The sequence below is a fragment of the Kogia breviceps genome, chromosome 19 (assembly GCF_026419965.1).
Source record: "Kogia breviceps isolate mKogBre1 chromosome 19, mKogBre1 haplotype 1, whole genome shotgun sequence".
NCBI lineage: Eukaryota > Metazoa > Chordata > Mammalia > Artiodactyla > Physeteridae > Kogia > Kogia breviceps.
Genome location: NC_081328.1, coordinates 44,562,479 through 44,585,236, shown reverse-complemented (window position 1 = coordinate 44,585,236; position 22,758 = coordinate 44,562,479). Strand labels below are relative to the sequence as shown.

The 22,758-nt window shown below is 37.2% G+C and overlaps 1 protein-coding gene across 18 annotated transcripts in view; it reads left to right on the top strand.

Moving 5' to 3' along the window:
• Positions 1–22,758, top strand: part of BPTF (bromodomain PHD finger transcription factor) — a 134,691-nt gene that overhangs the window by 43,169 nt on the left and 68,764 nt on the right. For 13 of the 18 annotated variants that reach the window (XM_067022240.1, XM_059046881.2, XM_059046874.2 and 10 more), the window contains exons 3-7: positions 5,106–5,329; positions 12,128–12,331; positions 12,886–13,074; positions 13,685–13,726; positions 22,515–22,703. In XM_067022240.1, coding sequence (XP_066878341.1) covers positions 5,106–5,329; positions 12,128–12,331; positions 12,886–13,074; positions 13,685–13,726; positions 22,515–22,703 — 848 coding nt within the window. The remainder of the gene's footprint in view (positions 1–5,105; positions 5,330–12,127; positions 12,332–12,885; positions 13,075–13,684; positions 13,727–22,514; positions 22,704–22,758) is intronic. The other 5 variants (XM_059046883.2, XM_059046876.2, XM_067022232.1 and 2 more) reach the window with 2 other exon arrangements.

Sequence of the window (22,758 nt, the reverse complement as noted above, 5' to 3'; positions counted from 1 at the left end):
AGCCCTCGTGCCATAGCTACGAAGCCCACATATCACAGCTACTGAGCCCACGCTCTAGAGCCTGCAAGCCACAACTGCTGAGCCTGCATGCTACAACTACTGAAGCCCGCATGCCACAACTACTGAGCCCGTGCTCTAGAGCCCAAATGCCACAACTCCTGAAGCCTGCATGCCACAACGGCTGAGCCCATGTGCCACAACTACTGAGCCTGCTCTCTAGAGCCCACATGCCACAGCTACTGAAGCCCACATGCCACAACTACTGAGCCTGCGCTCTAGAGCCCGTGAGCCACAACTGCTGAGCCCACATGCCACAACTGCTGAAGCCCGCATGCCACAACTACTGAGCCTGCGCTCTAGAGCCCACGGACCACAACTGCTGAGCCCGCATGCCACAACTACGAAGCCCACATGCCACAACTACTGAGCCTGTGCTCTAGAGCCCGCGAGCCACAACTACTGAGCCCATGTGCCACAACTACGGAAGCCCTCGTGCCACAACTACCGAGCCTGCACTCTAGAGCCCGCGAGCCACAACTACTGAAGCCTGCATGCCTACAGCCTATGCTCCGCAACAAAGAGAAGCCACTGCAGTGAGAAGCCCGCGCACTACAATGAAGAGTAGCCCCCGCTCGCCGCAACTAGAGAAAGCCCACATGCAGCAACAAAGACCCAATGCAACCAAAAAAATAAGTTAAAAAATTAAATCATAAAAAAAACCCATGAAATCAAAATCTGTTTTAGTTTCCTAGGCCTGCCATAACAAATTGACCATAAAATGAGTTGTTTAAAGCAACAGGAATTTATTCTTACACGATTCTGGCGGCTAGAAGTTTTGAAACCAGTGTCAGCAGGGTTGTTTCTTTCTGGAGGCTCAGGGAGACTCTGTTCCATGCCTGTCTCCTAGCTTCTGGTGGTTGCTGGCCTTCCGTGGTGCCTCCTGGCTCATAGGCAAAGGCCCATGACTTGAATCTCTGCCTCCATCTTCACACCACCTTCTCCACGTGTCTCTTTGAATCCTCTCCTCCTCTTGTAAGGATAGCAGTCATTTGATTTAGGGCTCACCCTAAATCCAGAATGATTTCATCTCAAGATCCTTAGCTAATTACATCTGCAAAGACCGTATTTCCAAATAAGGTCACATTCTACGGTTTCAGGTGGACACACCTTTTTGTCAACCCGCCACACTAGCGTTCCTCGCTCTTAGTTTCTGTGGGTTCGTTTAGAAATGAAGCTCAAAACTTACTGTTAGTCATTAACCTCTTACTTACCTTGCCTAAGTAAAAGCCAAACAGACTTTAAAATGTAGGCATATAATCTGTAAGTTTGCTGTTAATTGTATTTTTGGCCCATATTTTCATTCCATTCTGTCCTCCCCTGCCACCCTATCAGCTCCTTGAGCTGATCAGTGACTTCAGGGAAGCCAGGCCGGTTTGGGTGTGCAGAAGGAACGTTGTAGAGACAGAGCTCTGTAGAAAACAAATTCTAACCCCATAAACAAAGGTACTTACAAATTGATGTATATTCACATAGGAAAGCAGTTGTCACTTTTACATTTAGAACAGATAATCTTGGTTATATAAACTGTGTAAATGTGCCCAAGTACATCAATATTAAAACTTCTTTGAAAGCATTAGCTGTTATTGTTCACTCAGTTTTGCTACTTTATACTTTTGATGAATTTATCCTTCTGTAGCTTCAAGAAGAAATAAAATGGTCGTTGTTGAGTATTACCTTCGATGAGCAGAATAAAAAGTAGAGCTATTTTTACTTCTTTTTTTTGAATTTAATATATATTTTTGGCTGCGTCGGGTCTTAGTTGCGGCATGTGGGATCTTTCGTTGCGTCTTGTGGGCTTCTCTCTAGTTGTGGCATGCAGGCTCCAGAGCACATGGGCTCTGTAGTTGCGGCACGTGGGCTCAGTAGTTGTGGGCGCGGGCTTAGTTCCCCAACCAGGGATTGAACCCGTGTCCCTTGCATTGGAAGGTGGATTCTTAACCACTGGACCACCAGGGAAGTCCCCAAATAGAGCTGTTTTTAGAGGGACATTGACAAAACTGTACATTTAGGGGAAGAATATCAAGGGTAGTAACAACTGGAAAACATGCTGTATGAGGAATGGTTAAAGTATTTGAGCATGTTTGGCCTGAAAAGAAAAAACACAGGGTAAAATTATAGATGTTGTAAAAGAGTTGAAGGACTGTGTGTGGAGGAGGTGTTAGGTTTATTTCAGAGAATTCTAGCAGGCAGAATCAGAATGGATTGGTGGAAACACTAGGTGCGTGTCATCTCTTAAAAGGAAAAAGCTTTCCAACAGAGCAGTTCCAATCTAGAATGGACTGCCACCATATGAAGTTGTGAATTCTCTGTTAAGATGAAAATTAAGATTAAAATTAAAATTAAGTGTTCTCTGTTAAGATGGAAATTATGCAGATGCCAGCATGGGCTAAGTCAGTCAACTGATAAGGACCCTTTCAGTAGCCTGTGAGTTGCTTGAAAAATTGGACAGAATGTCCATTTAATTAAATTTGTTCCCATAGCATCTCACTTTCATGTAGAAGTCTTATGCTTATAAATTGTTTCCTACCCCAAAAACGTTTTTATGTAGAATGTTTTTCTTGTTCCATTGAAATTTATAGATATTTCTGAATCAAGAGGAAAAAAGCAAACAGTTAAGGAAAGAATTTGATATCTTTAAACAGAGGAAAAATCCTTAAGATTGAAATCTTAGAAAACAAAGAATTAGGCTGTCCTGCAACTCTTGTGCTCGGTCAAAGCTCACTATGTACTTTTTATTTATTTATTATTTATTTTTGGCTGCATTGGGTCTTTGTTGCTGCCTGTGGCTTTCTCTAGTTGCAGCGAGCACGGGCTACTCTTTGTTGCGGTGCGTGGGCTTCTCATTGCGGTGGCTTCTCTTGTTGCAGAGCTCAGGCTCTAGGCGCACGGACTTCGTGGTACGTGGGCTCAGTAGTCGTGGCATACGTGCTCAGCCACTCCACGGCATGTGGGATCTTCCCGGACCAGGGCTTGAACCCGTGTCCCCTGCATTGGCAGGTGGACTCCTAACCACTGTGCCACCAGGGAAACCCCTCACTATGTACTTTATGATTTGATATTGTCACTTAATTAGATTTTTATTATGGTATTACCTTTTGAAAGCTTTTTATTACTTTTTATTATTTATTTATTTATTTTTGGCTGTGCTGCACAGCTTGTTCGGGATCTTAGTTCCCCGACCAGGGATTGGACCCAGGCCCTCGGCAGTGAAAGCACGGAGTCCTAACCACTGGACTGCCAGGGAATTCCCTATTAATCTTTTTTTAAAAAATTAATTTAATTTATTTATTTTTGGCTGCGTTGGGTCTTCATTTCTGCTCGCGGGCTTTCTCTCGTTGCGGCGAACGGGGGCTCCTCTTCGTTGGGTGTGCGGGCTTCTCATTGCGGTGGCTTCTCGTTGCGGAGCACAGGCTCTTGGCACGTGGGCTCAGTAGTTGTGGCTCACGGGCTCTGGGTCGCAGGTTCAGTAGTTGTGATGCACGGGCTTAGTTGCTCTGCGGCATGTGGAATCTTCCTGGACCAGGGCTTGAACCCGTGTCCCCTGCATTGGCAGGTGGATTCTTAACCACTGCACCACCAGGGAAGCCTCCTATTAATCTTTTTATTTAGAGGATTCTGACATCTTTAACATTTTAAATTGCAGTAGACCATTGTTATCACTCAGTCATAAAAAGTCAGTAGAAATACCCACTGTAGAGTGAAATCTAGAGCAGCTTAAAAAAATGATTTTCAGAAATTTTTGTAAAAAGCTTCTAACAGAGATATATTAATATCATATGTCAGCAGATGCTGATTTAAAAGAGCAAAAACAGGGACCCTTTATTAATGTCTTTTTCTTTAAAATTTCTGATAATTTTGATATCCTTTTATTTATCCATGATTTAATATATCCCTTCGTTGTTCAGAATTATTGAGTGTCTCATTGCTGGAATTCTACATTTCAATTTATATACTACCTCACTAGTAACAATAATATATTGTATTTATTGATCACTAATGATGTTTTCTAGGCACTGTGGTAGATGCCTTATTCTAATACCTTTATTTACCTTATAATATCTTACAGTGTCCCTCAAGACGGGTGCTTTTATCCCCATTTTACCAGTGACATGAATAAAATGTCTCAGAGGCTCAGAGGAGTTGTGTCTTGTCCACGTTCACATATCTCATTTAAAGCCATATCTTTCTTAAAGTGCTCTTCTTTCAGCTTCGTGAGTTTGCCTTTGAGCAAACAGGAATGTTAGACTCTTTCTTGTTAGGTACCTCACACACACTCCTGAATTCTGAATGAGAGAAGAACTGAGTCACATATGTTTCTCGAAGTCTGGTCCTATACATTGATTTGCCTTGTGTTTTTAGTTATTAGTGTTGAAGTCTCCACCTCCATTACAAGTAACTGGCATCTTCAGAGAGATTTAAGCAGGAAAAGAAGCTGCTGTGCTCTTCTCTCCAGTTTGAGCTGATTGTCTGTTAAGAAAGAGAGATGAGGCATTGTTACTTGATTGAGATGACTCCTTCAGGGACCAGAATTTAGCAGAGCATTTACACCATTTGGATGGAAATGTTTCTAAACTATAATGTGAACCTGCTCTGTACCTGCCAAGTACTGAACATAGTTTAAATATTTCTGGTTAAAGTTCTGCTCCTCGTATTGTTACAGTGATGATCTTAAAGTTGATTCAAGTGTAACCAAGACTGTCCTCCACCAAGTACTCACGCGCTCTGAATTTTAAGGTCATGTTTCTGCATGTCATGTTTTTAGATATCTTTCTTTGCTGCTATAGTAATTCCTGTCTTCCCACTACTACAAACAAATTATTTTATCCTAAGCTGCTATGGGCTAGGAAATCAAAATAATTAGAGGTTCAAATAAAATGAGTACCTTGAGTTTGAATGAGACTTGACAGGATCTCTTATGAGCAAATATACTGAGCTTTAGTGCACAGTCTTTGTGTTGTGTGTTTTAACTTCCACTGGATAGATAAAATTGTCAGGTAAGTGCCATTTTGTCTAACATCAAAGTGTTTTTGTGCTTTTTTAAACAGAGAAGAAGATACAGAAAATGAAAATGAAAAGAAAATTTGGTACTACAGCACAAAGGTCCAGCTTGCAGAATTAATTGACTGTCTAGACAAAGATTACTGGGAAGCAGAGCTCTGCAAAATTCTAGAAGAAATGCGTGAAGAAATCCACCGGCACATGGACATAACTGAAGATCTGACCAACAAGGCTCGGGGCAGTAATAAATCCTTTCTGGCGGCAGCTAATGGTGAGAGGGAAATTTTCTTATTTTACTTTTTGTACATTTCTTGGTATGAAATCACTACAAAATATGAAAATATATTAAAATTTTCAAGTATGATTATTTTATTTTAATTCTCTATATTTCATTTTCTCAAGAGAACCTTGTTCATCCTAACATAAATTAGGGATCCTGTGCATTTTAGTGTTTTGTAACTTGCCTTGCTCATTACTGATATTCCCCAAATTATATTTGTTTGTTTCTTTAATTCATTAATTTTATTAATAAACCTTTTAGGGAGTCCTAGTTTTAATTATGAGAAATGGTGTTCCTTTAAAATTTACTCTTTGCTTTCTTTTTTTCTAATAAACTTTTAATTTTAGAATAATTTTAGAGTTACAGAAAAGTTGCTAAGATAACAGAGAGGGTTTCATGTACCCTGCAGCATGCTTCCCCTATTGTCAACATCTTACATTAGTGTGGTACATTTGTGATCACTAATGAACCAATGGTGATATATTATTGTAATGACTGAAGTCTGTACTTTAATCAGATTTCCCTAGTTCTTATCTAATGTCCTTTTCCTGTCTCATGATCCCCTCCAGGACACCACATTATATTTAGTTACCATGTCTCTCTAGGTTCCTCTAGACTGTCACAGGTTCTCAGCCTTTCCTTATTATTGATGACCTTGACAAGCTTTGAGGATTGCTGGTCAGGTATTTAATAGAATGCCCTCAACATGGATTTGTCTCATGCTCTTCTCGTAGTTAGCCTGGGGTTGTGTATTTTGGGGAGGAAGACCACAGAGGTGCAGTGCCCTTCTCACCATCTTGTCAAGAGTGCCTGCCACCAATGTGATTTATCACCGCTGATGTTAACCTTGGTCATCTGGTTGAGGCGGTGTTTGTTAGGTTTCTCTATTGTAAAATGACTCCTCCCACCCATACTGTGCTTTTGGGGAGAAAGTCGCCACGCACCGCCCACCCTTAGGCCGTGAGGAGTTCTGCTGTACCTCCCTGAGGGGGCATTTATCTACATACATTGTTTGGGACGTTTCTGCACAGGAGATTCGTCTATTCTTCCTTTATTTATTCAGTCATTTATATGAGGATGGACTCATGGATATGTATTTTACACTTTGGGTTATATTTTATTTTCTTTATTTAATTATTTAATTTATTCTTGGCTGCGTTGGATCTTCGTTGCTGCGCGTGGGCTTTCTCTAGTTGCATCGAGCGGGGGCTCCTCTTTGTTGCGGTGCACGGGCTTCTCATTGAGGCGGCTTCTCTTGTTGGGGAGCACGGGCTCTAGGCGTGCGGGCTTCAGTAGTTGTGGCTCCCAGGCTCTAGAAGAGCGCAGGCTCAGTAGTTGTGGCGCACGGGCTGAGTTGCTCCATGGTACTGTGGGATCTTCCCGGACCAGGGCTCGAACCCGTGTCCCCTGCACTGGCAGGCGGACTCTTAACCACTGCACCACCAGGGAAGCCCTTGGGTTATATTTTAATTACTACCTTATTTATTTTGTTGCTCAGCATTTTGCTTTTAAAAAATTCTTTACTTTATGAATGCATTTGATATTTTTTAAAAGTAAATAGTACAAAAGGTGATAACACTAAAAAGTCAGTCTCTCTCCTTCATGATCCCCAATTTTACCTTCCTTTTTTCAGAGACAGCCGTTAATGCCATTGGTAAACATCCTGCCAGATATCGTTTGTGCGTGTTTAATAAGTATCACCTGTGTTTTCTAACAGTGCCTTTTAATCTTAACATAGGTAACATGATTAGGTAGGACTCTGATAGTATACTTAAACTGCCTCATTCTCCTCTTTTACACATATTGATACTATCTGCTATACATATAATCCTATTAATTGCCTCCATTTTCCAGTTACTGAAAAAGTCCCCTATTCTCTATTTGCTTAAAAATAGAATTTTTGTATTTAATAAATATATTTAGTTCAGCTGTATCCAAGCTTGTTCTCATATATTCGACATCAGTATTCTCTTGAATTCATGATTATTTTTGGAGAACAATATTCATGGTGTCACATACAAATGCTGTTGCACACAAATACACTTTGTCTTCAGAAACGAGCAGACTTAGTTAGCAAGGATTATATTTATTCATATCTGGGAGTTGGAAGTACTTTTTTAATTAGATCGGTTTTTTTAAAATGTGTGTTTTTTCCATCAGATAAGTTTTACTCATCAGAATTCTTTGAGGAGGTTGATAATTGCAGTCATATTGATATAATCCCTTTCTCACTCCCTCCCTTCTGTACTATAGATCAAATAATAGGAAGTTTTATTAATTTCAGCCAGGTTACTTCCCCTGTTAATTTCCTTTCATGAATCCTGGCATTCACACTGACAAATCCCTTTTTCTCTCTTGCATTCTCATCTTTAATACAATCATACAGAACCATGTAGTCCCCTAAAAAGCAATGGGAAGTGTGTTTGTTTTTTGGGTTTTTTTTTTTTGCGGTACACGGGCCTCTCACTGTTGTGGCCTCTCCCTTTGTGGAGCACAGGCTCCGGACGCACAGGCTCAGCGGCCGTGGCTCACGGGCCAGCAGCTCCGCGGCATGTGGGATCCTCCCGGACCGGGGCACGAACCCGTGTCCCCTGCATTGGCAGGTGGACTCTCAACCACTGCACCACCAGGGAAGCCCGGGACGTGTGTTTTTATCAAGTGTTAAATTAGAAATATTTTCTAGAGTGAGCTTGTCTGTGTGCAAAATTGTATATGTAATATCAATTAAACAAAGAACAAAGCCAACATAGGAATGGATAATCAACATGTTTAGTGGCCTGGTTTGGGGGAATGTAAAACTAAAAATAAACATGCAGAGGGATTGGTTAATTTCATTTTGGATTATAATGTGATGGAACACTGTACATTGGAGAATTACTTAAGGTACCATGCAGAAACAGTACCTGGGTCATTGAGGTACTTAAATTCTCTTCCTCAGAATAACCAACTGGGTGAATAAGCAGCTTTTATCACTACAAAATAACCAATTAGCATAGTAGGATTATAGTTAGTTTCCTTTTTATATTTTTCAGTTTTTCTACAATAAGCATATTATATTTCAGTATAATTCAGCTTGTAATGTACTTTCTAAAATTTTTATTTTTAGCTGCATTGGGTCCTTGTTGCTGCGCGTGGGCTTTTCTCTAGTTGCGGCGAGCGGGGGCTACCCTTCGTTGTGGTGCTTGGGCCTCTTCTTGCAGAGCGTGGGCTCTAGGTGCACGGGCTTCAGTAGTTGTGGCACGTGGGCTCAGTAGTTGTGGCACGTGGGCTCAGTAGTTGTGGCACATGGGTGTAGTTGCTCCCCAGCATGTGGGGTCTTCCCGGACCAGGGCTCGAACCCGTGTCCTCTGCATTGGCAGGCGGATTCTTAACCACTGCGCCACCAGGGAAGCTCTGTACTTTTAAAAATTAGTTAAACCTTCCGTAATAATCAAAAATAGCAGAGAGAGCTTTGAGCATTAGGGCACAGTATATTCATAGAAAGTTAGTTGGCCAAATCTTGTGTGCAGCTACCCTCTTAATACAACTGGAGTTAATTTAAATAAGGTAAACTGTACCTTGGATTTAGTGGTGAGATCTAGACAAAAAGTGACATTTTTCTTGTCTTTTTTTCTTTTTTCTTCCCCCCTTCCCACCTTTTTTTTTTTTGCTAAGGTGCAACCAACCTGATACTAGAGGTGGAGGGATTCACAAGCATTGAGAATTGATGGGGAAAAAGGGGAAACTAACATTTTTGAGTACCTACTGTGGGCCAGGTGTTCATCTAGTTGTTATACAAGCCTTTATTCCTCTCAGCAACTTTCTAAGGAATGTATTGGCAATGAATTAAACATTGAGAGAGAAGAATTTCCCGTTAAAACACGGGTCTGCCTTCATTACCGTTATTTGCTCTCTCTGGGAACCAAAATCTTGGCTATGAGAGTTCAGGAGCATCCAGCCCAGGTAAATACCCCAAATAATGTCTAGCAGTGTTCTTTAACTTGGGATTTTATGAGATTAAAAAAACAAACTACTGGACTTCTGAAATAGCCAAGAATAATTTGCAGTATCATAGCAGTGATTTCAGAATCACAGCTCATCCTTATGACTTTACATTTTTAACTTCACAAATAGCATAAATCCTTTCAACTTTTAAGCCCTCTGGTTTTTATATACATGTATGACCACTGTAGGAGAGTTTAATTCTATTTTTCAGTAGTTGAATTTTTCTATTTTTTCCTAATATTTCTTGAAAATTTTCAAATATACAGGAGGTGGAAGAATTATACAATAAATACCCATAAGCCCATCATCTAGATTCTACAATTTATTATAGATCTGTAACTGTAAATTGTTTTATCATATACCTTTTTGGTGACTGTGTTTTATATGCATTATTTTGCTTGCTTGAAGGGAGTTTTATTTTTGGAATAAATTTTTCTGAGAGGAGATGATTTTTAAAGTTTGGTAGGTTAATTCTTTCTGTTTAATTTTGAAATATTCCTGCAGAGTATAGAATGTTTATAGAATATGCATATTTATTGTAGATCAGATACAACCTAAACTGATGATTTTTTCTTTCATCCCTTAATGTTTTTTTCTCCCCCTGACCTTTTTGGTCTATTTTTCTTCTGGCTATGAGCACCATAGGTTTTGAACTGAAAATACAGACATATAGACTGATAAATATTTGTATACTTGATAGAGTAGACAACAAGATAGAATATTTGAAATTAGAACCTTTATAGAAAATCAGAGATCTTTGGTCATCCTACCTGTGCTTTTTATCTAATTTAGATGATCTAATTTGTAGGTTTTTTTAAAAAATGTTTAATCCCCATTAAATGGCATGAGGGAAGTTGGGGTGAATGTGTAACATTTTGGTTTGGAAAAGCTGGCAGTTGAAGATCAGGTGGGATCTCTGTTTGAAAGTAAGAAATAATATGACTCTAAGAAAAGCAAGTAATTGGTAAATAAATTTTATTTTTCTAAATAAAAAGTTCTTTAAAAAAGAGTGATTGAGATACTTCCATTGATAGGTTTAGTGCACTTAGCAAGAGTAAATGCAGCTCGGGGAAATAGGAACTGAAAACAGTATAGGTGTATAGATAGGTAAAAGGATATAAGGAAATGATGTAAAAAAAGGATCCGGGGTGACTTGGATGACGAAGAAGACAGAAAATATACCAATTAGGATTCCTTCTGTTTGAAATTGTTGTCCTACAGGTGTCCTTAGATGTTCATATAATCATTGGCTTAGAATTCTTACAGGAATTAGCAGTAGAGAGGTTGAGAGAGAGTAAGGAATTAACCGCCTTAATGGTAATCTCTTTACCAGAGAGGTCAGTGTTTTCCAGTGATGACTTTACAAGGTTTTTCTAATCCTAGGAAACCTACAATTTAGGAAATATTGATGAAAGTGAAGGTAGAGAACATTTAAAGAAAGGAAATGTAAACAAGGAAATTTAAAAATCCATAAAGAAGTACCATGGGTGCATGGCATTGACATTAAAGATGTTTCTTCTTGTTTACAAACGTTGTACTCTAGTTGGTAAATGTATCTCTCATGAGAGTACAATTTAGCAATTCTGAAGCTGTTTTACTGTGTATAACAGGATTGACCAAATAAATATATTGTAATGAAAACAGAACTTCCATCAGAGAAGTTACAAAAAAACAAGAGAGCAATGCTTGAATGAACCGAAGTTACAAAAAAACAAGAGAGCAATGCTTGAATGAACCACACACATACCCCCCCCCACACACAGAGAGAGATAGATACAGAAACAATAAAGATGTAGATATACATAGGTTAGTGTACATATATACATTTTCTAGGTCTGTTGGTGCCCCAATAGTGCCAAGTACACATAGTGCCCAGATCATGACTTCTAAATCTCATTCTCCAGTTAAAAAAAGAATCAAGACTCCTTGAGAGATGGTGTATTCTAGGGCTGGGGCAGAGAAAATACAAGGTGAATCTGGAACATCTTGCAGTGCTGGAAAGTAAGGAAGCACAGAAAGAAGGAAGGAGGGAAGGAAGTGTGTTTAAAGGATATAGGACTCATGTGTTTAAAGGATACAGGACTTACCTGGAAAAGCTCCCAGTGGCCAAAAGCTGGATGGATTTGAGCAACAAAGCAAAAATGATAGTATTGGATCATAACCCAAAGAACATTATTAATATACAGGAGTCTCTGCTGATATAACTTGTGGTCTGCACCCACACCGTAGTATCCCTCCACCCAAGTTGAAAGAAAATTAGAGCCATTAGGGGTTTAGTGACTTTTAGAAAGTTATGGGACTTCAGAGAGAAATGTTTCCAAATGGGCCTCTGTTTTCTCATTTTACAGTGGAGGCCTGAAGATTCACTAGCCTACCCCCAGGCTCACGTAGTTAATTCAGGTCAGATCTGTGCTAGGTTCTGGGTCTCTAGGTTTTTGTTACTGTACCACACTGCCCAGACCGTGGGTCTGTGTCAGCTTACAGGTTTTCTCCTATGGCAGAGGATATCACAGTAATCTACATCAATCTCAATTTTAAAAGATAGACTAATTTTTTTTCTTTCTTTTTTTAAAAAAGAAATTAGAGCCTATATTAGCATGTATTTTCTAGAAGTGAAGATAACCAAATCGATTGAGTTCTCTAAACATCAAAATGTTACTGGTAATCCTGGTCCTTATTTCATAGCTCTTAATGCTTTTAGCAAATTTATCTTTAATAGCTTGTATTGAAGCTCTTAAGTGGCATTTGTAGTACTTTTATACTTGGTATATATGGAAACATAATTTTTTATTTGTTTTATTATAGAAGAAATTTTGGAATCTATAAGAGCCAAAAAAGGAGACATTGATATTGTTAAAAGTCCAGAAGAAATAGAAAAGGAGAAGAATGAGACTGAGAATAATAACTCCAAAGATGCTGAGAAAAGCAGAGAGGAGTTTGAAGACCAGAGTCTTGAAAAAGACAGTGATGACAAAACACCAGATGGTCCTGAGCAAGGAAAATCTGAGGGTAAAAACATTATTTGGTTAAAAAGAAATATTTCATCAGTGTTGTTTATGAAAACTCCAGTTTTACTTGCAAAATGAAAAGGAATCTTTTTTTATTGCCAACAACTATTTAATTTTACATTTCTGAAGAGAGTAGGATATGCTTCCTCCTTATAACATGTACAGTCATTGTAATGAGCTTTATATATTGGTGGATTTACTATAATGTTATCCCCGTGTCTCTATTTATACTTCTTAATCAGGTGCCATTCCCCTGGAAGATTTGTTGGTGAAAATCACTGTTTTTGTACCAGAATGTACACTTTTGTATGTGATATAATACGTTCCTTTTTATGTTAACTACTTAAACATTCTTAATATATCAAATATTCTTAAAAACCCTTTGGATCACCTGCTGCAGAATTATCCCAGAATCTAATTGCTTCAAAATGGCCATCGAACAGAAGCCAGGTTTTTTGGTGGTCATTCATTTTTCGTAGTTGACTGAATGTGGCCATTTGTCCTAAAGCAATTTTAAAGGATATCTTTAAAGTTTTGTTGTGCATTTTACTGTAGAGCCAACAGAAGTTGGGGATAAAGGTAACTCTGTGTCAGCAAATCTTGGCGACAACACAACAAATGCTTCTTCAGAAGAGACTAGTCCCTCTGAAGGGAGGAGTCCCGTGGGGTGTCTCTCAGAAACCCACGATAGCAGCAACATGGCAGAGAAGAAGGTGGCATCTGAGCTCCCCCCGGATGTACCAGGTACAGAGGGCAGTGTATCAGTGCCTCTGTAATGGGGGGAAATCCTTCCCTTTAGGAGTAAAAGCTGAATGTCACCTAAAACTTCAAAGTATGCGTTCATTCATGCTGCTTGCTTACATAAGTGCCATCCCTGATTGCTAAGCTGTCACCTAACATTTGGAGTTTGACAGATGTTCTTGCATTTAGTGCTTGAAACTCATCATAATCTTCATGCTTTTTAAAATTCATTTAGCTGTTTTTGTCTAATAGACTTATTTTTATATTTTATCACCAGACCATAGTGGCAGATATTTTGGTTTTAAGTACTCACATACTAATGGCTCAGTGTTGAATGATTTGACCATTCCAATTCTGTATGTACTAACAGATTAATTTTATGTTTGCATGTGGTCATGTAAGTTTTTTTTAACAACATCTCAAACCATAATGTTATCATAGAAAACCATTGTCACAATATATTTTGACATGAAAATGTAAGTTAACCAGTAATAAATATTTTAAGGTTTTTAAAATTAAAATTATACTCAAAATAAGTTATATCACACCAAGAATGTTATTATGCCTTTCCTTTTGCCTTTTATAAAAATGAAAAAAATTTTTTTTATTATAGGAGCTGTGTGCATATTTTTGAAAAACAAATTAGAAAATTTAGGTGAGCAAAACAAGAAAAGAAATACTGGTAATCCTATCAAAAGTCAATAATTATAGTTAATAATACTGTATTGGAAATCCGAAAAGAGTTTTTCTGTGTATTATAAGAATGTCATGTAATTCTTTAATCCCCCCCCCCCCCCGTTTATTTTAGCCATTCTGGTAGGAATGTAAGGATATCTTATTGTAATTTGAACTTGTAGTTCCCTGGTGACTAAGGATGTTGAGCACCTTTCGTGTGTGTGTGTGTGTGTGTGTGCGTGTGTGTGCGCACGTGTGTGCGAGCGTGCGCACGCCTGTATATATATATATATATTAGTCACTTGGATAACTTCTTTTGTGGATTGCCTGTCAGTTCTTTTGTTCATTTTCTATCAAGTGGTCTATTTTCTGTGTGTGTGGCTGTTTCATTGGCTGGGCTAAAGTCCAGTCCCTCTACTCCATCCTGACTGGAAGCAAAAGTTTCTCCATTGATATTAAAAAAATGTTAACCCAATCTCATCATATTCCTGGAATAAATACAACTTGGTTGTGATATGTCCTTGTTCTTATGTATTGTTGCATTTCATTTTTTAATATTTTGTTTAGGATCTTTGCATCAACTTTCATGAATGAGATTGACCTGCAGTTTTCTTTCTGTGATAATGTCTGTGTCAGGATTTGATGCCTAGATTATGCTGGCCTCATAAAATGAGTTGGTACAAGTTCCCACGTTTCCTTTTGTCTGCAAGAGTTTCTGTGGGTTGGTGTTATTTATTCCTTAAATGTTTGCTAAAGTCTTCTGGTCCTAGAGTTTTCATTGTGGGAAAGTTATTAATTGTAGATTTCATTTCTTTGGTAGATAGTAGGCTATTCATATTTTCTTGTGTCAGTTTTAATAAATTTTATTTTTCTAGGAATCTACCATTTCATTTAAATTTAAAATTTTATTGACATAATAACATCCTATTTTGTAAATGTCTATAGCATCTGTAGTGATCTTTTTTTTCAGTCAAGAAATTGGTTATCTGTTTTCTCTTAATCATTTCATAAGACTATTAACAATTTTTATGAGTCTTTTAAAAATAACTTTGTGCTTTCTTTATCCTCTATATTTTTTCTAGTTTGTTATTTTATTTTTATTTCATTCCTTTTATTTTTTTCATTTTTGTGAATTTTTCTTCCCTGTTTTTTTTTTTTCAAAACCACTCTATTGAGGTATAATTGATATACAAAAAGCTGTACATATTTAATATATACACTTGATGAGTTTGGAGATAAATATATACCTGTGAAACCATCACCACAATCTATGACATAAACATATCCATCACCTCCATAAGTTTCCCATACTCTCTTTTTTTTTTTTTTGGTTGTGGACCATTTTTAGAGTCTTTATTGAATTTATTACAGTATTGCTTCTGTTTTATGTTTTGGTTTTTTGGCCATGAGGCATGTGGGATCTTAGCTCCCTGACCAGGGATTGAACCTGCACCCCCTGCACTGGAAGGCGAAGCCCTAACCACTGGACCGCCAGGGAAGTCCCTCTCATACCCTCTTTTTTTTTTTTTTTTTTTTTAACGTCTTTATTGGAGTATAATTGCTTTACAATGGTGTGCTAGTTTCTGCTTTATAACAACGTGAATCAGTTATACATATACATATATCTCATACCCTCTTTATTATTTTTTTCTTCTAGCTTCTTAAGTTGGATGCTTTGATTATTTTTTATTTTTTCTATGTCTGTTGTCAAGGCTATGAAATTTCCCTCTGTACTCCTGTAGCTGCATCTCACAAACTTTAATATGTTATTTTGTCTTTATCATTCAGTTTAAAATACTTTCTAATTTCTATTATGATGTAATTTTTTTAACCCATTGCTTATTTAGAAATATATTGTTTAATACTTAAACATTTAGAGATTTTCTTTTTTAAAAAAAAAAATTAATTAATTAGATTTTGGCTGCTTTGGGTCTTCATTGCTATGTGCAGGCTTTCTCTAGTTGTGGTGAGTGGGGGCTACTCTTCCTTGCAGTGCGCGGGCTTCTCATTCCAGTGGCTTCTCTTGTTGTGGAGCACAGGCTCTAGGCACGCAGGCTTCAGTAGTTGTGGCATGCTGCTCAGTAGTTGTGGCTCTCAGGCTGTAGAGCTCAGGCTCAGTAGTTGTGGCGCATGGGCTTAGTTGCTCTGCGGTCTGTGAGATCTTCCTGGACTATGGCTCGAACCCATGTCCCGTGCATTGGCAGGCGGATTCTTAACCACTGCACCACCAGGGAAGTCCTAGAGATTTCTAGTTATCTTTTTTTATTGATTTCTACTTTAATACACTGTAGTCAGAGAACATTCTGTACATGATTTATGTCCTTTAGGATTTGTTGAGGCTTGTCTTGTGGTCCAGCATTTGGTTAATGTTGATAAACTGTCTCATGTAAGCTCGAAGAGGATATCTATTTTTAGTTTTGGGGTGCAGTACAGAACAGCTAGGTCAGGGTTTTAATTGTGTTGTTGAAATCTATATCTTTGCTATTTTTTTTCGCTCTATGCAAGATAATTTTTTTTAAACATCTTTATTGGAGTATAATTGCTTTATAATGGTGTGTCTCTGCTTTATAACATATGCAAGATACTTTTAAGTTATTTCTATTTACTGTTTGCCTTTTTATCTTTTAAATATTTTTAGTTTTTGCATTAGATAGTTTGAGCCTGTGTTATTAGGTACACATAATTTTTATATTGTTGAATTAAATTTATCTTTGTGAAATGTCCTTTATCTTTAATAATACTACTAAACTACAGCAGCTTTCTTTTGATTAGCGTTTGTATTTTTTATACATTCTGGAATAGAAAGATACTTAAAAATAACCCGAGAATTTAAAATCTCTTTCAAAATACATCTACTTTAGAATTTCTTTAGAAATATATACACACCTGTGTATACATATATATGGATATGCATATTAATTTATTTCAAGCTGCATTTTGTCAAGTCCTGTCAGAGAGCACTATCATTTTCTTATGGTAGACGACATTATGTAAAGGAAAAATTATAAATCTGTGGTCTAAAAATCTAAAGGAGAGAGAACATAAGAAAAATGGGCAGATTTCATATTTAAAATTGGGTATGATTCAGAAAGATTTTATGTGGCTGAGATTGAAGTTTAAACTGAAAAGTTGGGCCATATTTTGGGAAATGTTTGTAGACATCACTTAAAAAAGTTAATCTCTGAATATCTGTTCCTCAGATTTTCCCCCGCTGCATCTGTATTCCAGACATTTCACTTCAGTTCATGAAAATGGTTATGTTGCCAAAAATGACCCCTTACAGCGAGTGTACTGTTTATTATTCAGTATAACTTCTTTGCAGTTAACAAATAGCTCAATTTCAGAATTACACTTTTGTTCTGGATTTTAGATTAGAAACTTTTGTACCAGATTGTCAGTTTTTCAATATATAAGGAGAGACAGGGGCATGTGTCTTTCTAGCATCTTAACCTCAAATGTACTATTGAGAATTTGTATTCAAACATATAATGCAGACACCATTTGTTTTATTAAAGTTATGCCTCTAGATTTAATGCCTGGGACTAAGAAAATAGCAGCAGCAAAAAAAAAAAAAAGAAAGAAAGAAAATAGCAGCAGTAGATAAAACTGGCTTTATTTCCATAACTATTCATAATTGCTTTGAAAGTGTTTCCATGGACATATTGAAAGTCTAACATCTGTAAAGTTGAACTATAAGAACATATTAATTTAACCTGTTTCTTAACTTTTTGGGATAATGACATCTTAAAAAGTAGTACTTTGCTTTAGGTTTGGATTTTATTATAAGGAAATTAAGTGGATGTAAGAGGCTGCTGATACTGGATGCTGAACTGATGTGTTTCCCGTTTACTTTTACCTCATTGACTTGATTGATAATGGCTTTTGGAGGTTCTGCAGCTAAATATTACTCTTTTGTTTCTTATTCTTTTAAATGTGTTTGGTTTTAGCTTCTAGTCTAGAATATTTGAACTGTGAGGACTCTTGGTAGGTGATACCTTCTTTGTGGTGTTTTAAAGCAAATGCTTGAGACTTCTTTAATCCTAATGAAGTAAGGATGTAAAGAGTTCTAGAACAATTCCTCTCAACTGAAATGGAGGAAAACTTAAGGCAAATTAACTTGGGACAAGTCAACAAAAAAGTTGTGTATTATGAGTTATGGTAGTCCTCAGCTTGTTAGCACCTTGAAAGTTTAGATTCTGAATTCAGAATAGATAGATTCTGAATTCAGTTTGATTTCAGTGGGGTAATATTTTTTTTTAAGATCAAAATACCTTGGGATGGGATTGACTGCCTATTCTTTTATGAAGTACCGTTATCTTCCTAATAGCAGAGAGCACTTTCTATGAAGTATTTTAAGATATGATTAGGTGGAATCTCTTAAGTCCTATCCCAGAGTTATTGTCTTGGTTAAAACCATACTTGGGGTGTATTGTATGCTGAAATAGTTTTTTGTGGGCTAGTCTAGAACCCAATCACTTTTTATTATACTTCTGTGAGAAAATGTACTCTGAATTCTGAGCTCATAAATGAGGGGATGTTTATATACTGTTTCATTATTCGAGAAGATGATTTTTAGACAATTATAAATTAAGAATACAGCACATTTCAAAACTAGATCTACAGATGTGAAAGGAATGATTAGTGAGGAATTTGATGCTATTCATGTGAGACTTCTTTTCTTCCAAAAATATGCATTTTCCAACGTGAGTTAGTTGATTACATTACTGGTTTGCAGCTGTCAGATTTTCAGTTTGCCATTTCTATCTTTCATATAAAATTTTCTTATTATGAACATGCACAAAAGTTAAGAGAATAGTATAGTGACCCCTCCCCCATATTTTAACACTTAGATTAGAAAATCATCAATATTTTGTCATACTAGTTTTACTCATGCTTTTTTTTTTAACTGCTTTTTTGAGTGGGGAGAACTCAAATTTTAAAAAATCATCCCCCCTTTGACCCCAGATGTACACTATCAGATAAATCATAATCCTTAGTTAATTGCACTCATCCTTGGTCATTGCGTAGTCCGCCTTAATTTATTCATTCACGTTTGAAATGATCTTTATTAATGAAATAAACACCTAGGAACCTATCACCCAAAACAGAAGTCTAAGTCCTGCTTTGAAACTCACCTGTATCGAGCCATCTCCCCAGTTTCATCGCCTGCATCCATCCACCCCACCTGAAGTGATTGTCACCCTGAATCCTGTATTCACTAATATTTCTTTCCTTTTTATAACAGAAATCCAGTAGAATTAAGACTATTGATACTAGAGGTCAAAGTGATGTATAACCCACATAACTGTTGCTTCATTGAGTTGATCTACATGGTTTGCTAAAAACTATGTATTTCTGTTTCAGTTGTTTTAAACTGTGTAGCAAGTGTGTTGTGTTGAGTATATCTTATTAAGTGGATGTGTTAAGTATAACTTAGGGGAACTTAATCTTTTCGCTTTATATTACTGATATAATGTTGTATGTTGCTGGAGTTCTTTCACATTAACTGTATTACTCCTCTGTGTAACTATACCACAGTTTATCCCCTTTCCTGTTGATGTGAATTTGGGTTGTTTCCTTACTGCAGTATTTTAAAGCAAATCCCAGACATCATGTTATATCAGTCCTACATACATTTCTAAAGAATATGGACATTTTCTTATATAATTACAGTGCCATTATCATTTTCATAAAATTGACAGCAATTCCTTACTATCATCTACTATCCAGTCAATTTGAATTTCCTCACTTAAAAATTTTTTTTAAACATTGGCTGTGTTTTAAATAACTCCAAATAAGATCCCCACATGACATGACATTTGGTTTTATATCTGCTGAGTCTCTTAATCTAGAGCCTTCTCCCCTTCCCTGACTTTTTAAAGAATCCTAGTATATCCTCCTATGGAATATCCCACATCCAGGATTTTCTTTCCTTCTTCTTAGTGTTTAATTTGTTCTGAAGGCTTGATTAAATTCATTTTCAACTATTTTTGGCAAGAATGCTTCTTCATAAGCTGTGTTCTGGGTATTTTACATCCTATTGCATCAAAAGGCTCATCATGATGTCTGTATGTTTTACCTTTAAAAATTCTAAGATTGATCAGTGAGTTCAAAATCAGCTGTCTATTTGGAAGTTATAGTATATGATTTCTAATTCTATAATTTTTTCAGTTTTTTTTTTTTTTTGCGGTACGCTGGCCTCTCACTCTTGTGGCCTCTCCCGTTGTGGAGCACAGTCTCCGGACGCACAGGCTCAGCGGCCAGGGCTCACGGACCCAGCCGCTCCGCGGTATGTGGGATCTTCCCGGACCGGGGCATGAACCCGTGTTCCCTGCATCGGCAGGCGGATTCTCAACCACTGCGCCACCAGGGAAGCCCTTCAGTATTTTTTTAACTGAAATTCTTCTGTAAAGAATTTTCCCTCATTAACTAAGTCTATTTGAATACCTTGAAATATAATTAGAGCAGAAATAAATGCTTAATTATTTCTCTTGAATTCTGATTTTCAGAGTCAGGAGTTGGTGTCCAGTTACCTTCAGTGGTGATTTTTGAGTTATGAACTTTGGGAGGAGGGGCGTGATTTTCTCATTTTAAGTATCTGTTTGAACTCGTGGGTCTTTATGTATGCAGTTTGTTTCAGTCAATTGTAGTTATCATTTATTTGGTTATATTGATTTTCAGGAGCCCCTTTATGTTGACTTTTGAGTCCTTTTTGCTGTGTATGACCCCAGTAGTTTCTTTTGCTTTTTTGCTTTTTGGCAGAATAAGATGTATGCGGCTTATCTTATACATTTCTTACCCTAGACCTGGAATCAGTAATTCCTGCAAGAAGCCCTGGTTCCTTATTTCTTAAATTTTTCTTTCTTTATTTATTTTTGCGGTACGCGGGCCTCTCACTCTTGTGGCCTCTCCCGTTGCGGAGCACAGGCTCCGGACGCGCAGGTTCAGCGGCCATGGCTCACGGGCCCAGGCGCTCTGCGGCATGTGGGATCTTCCCGGACCCGGGCACGAACCCGTGTCCCCTGCATTGGCAGGCGGACTCTCAACCACTGCGCCACCAGGGAAGCCCTCTAACTTGAATTTTTTAAAAATGTAAAACATTTACATGATTCCAAAGTCAAACTTTGTAACTGTTATCTATTCAGAGAATTTTCACTTTCATCCCTTCCTTCTCTAGGTAACCATTTCCTTCCTTTCCCTTACAGGTAGCCATTTTTATTAAGTTTTGGTTATTCTTCTAGTGTTGTTTTTTTTTTTCGTATAGAAAAGCAAAATATGTGCATAAATTCATATTTCTCTCCCTTTCTTACATGAATTAGCATACTCTAAGTACTGTTCTGCATCTTTCTTTTTACATTTAATCTTGAGATCATTTCATAGGTGGATATAATTATTTTTCTCAGTCCTTGTTATGGTGCATGATATTTTATTGTATGTACCACCTTTTATTCAGCCAGTACCATATTGATGGGCATTTTGTTTTTTCTGGTCTTTTGCCATTATAAATAGTGCTACAGTGAATACCTCTGTAAATATCAGTAATTTAGTATTTTTGCCAGTGTATTTCAGGGTAGATTTATGGACATGGGATTGCTAGGTTAAGATTAAATGCATCTGTAACTTTTCTAGATATTGTCAGTTCCCTTTTATCCAGTTTGCACCATTTTACAGTCCTACAACAATGTGTGGCAGTACCTCTTAACCTACTGCCTCTCTGCCTGAGTGTATCGTGAGACTTGGATTTTTGGCCAGTCTGGTAGCTGAGAGGTAGTTTCTCTATACGATTTTACTTTGCATTTCTCTGACTTTGAATTAAGTGAGCATATTTCCATGTTTAAAGGCCATTTTTCTTTTTCTTTTTCTTTTTTGTGGCTGAATCACATGGCTTGTGAGATTTTAGTTCCCTGACCAGGGATTGAACTGGGGCCCTTGGCAGTGCGGAGTCTGAACCACTGGACCGCCAGGGAATTCCCACCATTTTCATGTCTTTCGTCACTGTTCATATATTTTTCCCATTTTTCTATCAGGTTGTTGGTTTTTTCACTCAAAAAAAAATTTAGGAGCTCATGATGCATTACAGATAGGCTTTGTGATATACTATCAATGACTTTTAATTTAGGGGATTGATTTAAAAGGTATCTTAATAGTGGCAAAATGAAATGCACAGGGAGGCTCTAGATTTCTGAACTGACGAGGAAAGACCTAGGCTTTCAGTTCATGGTAGCATTCATTTTGATATAATTTTAGAAACTATATATACTCTTAGTGAGACTATTATATTGGTCTTAAAATTAACAATCACTTAGGCATTACCTTCTAGTTAAATTTGGGGGTATAAAATTGAGGCAGAAAACCTTAGAGATAAATAATCCTGTTTAATTCTGTTTCGACTACTGTTTGAATACTTATGAAAAGTAAGAATATAAATTTCAGATTTTGAGGGATTTTCTTCACAAAATCACTTCTGCAGTATCTGGCACATCATAAATTTTGTGAGATTGTTATATCACTTTATTATTCTGAAAGATTGTCTGCTTTGTACTATACACTAAGGTGATAAAAGCCTGAGTTAATACTGGGAGACTTAAAAAACAATTCATAGGGTGTTGTTTACAAATTTCTTTTCATACATTGCACTGTTCATACATGAGCAGCTTTTTAAAATCTAGCTTTGTAATGCAACCCTAAAACAATTAAATGTCTTTTCTGACAATTAGTTGTTTTTGATGTGATTTCCAATTTAAAAATCAGATATTCTATTTTTCTAGAAGAACCTAACAAGACATGTGACAGCAGTAACACTAGTGCTACCACTACCTCCACCCAGCCTAATCTGGAAAACAGTAACAGCAGCAGTGAACTAAATTCTTCCCAGAGTGAATCTGCTAAGGCAGCTGATGATCCTGAAAATGGAGAAAGAGAATCTCATACACCTGTCTCTATTCAAGAAGAGATAGGTAAGAATACACTTCATACATTGAAAGGAGCTTTTTTATTTTTTTAATTTTTAAT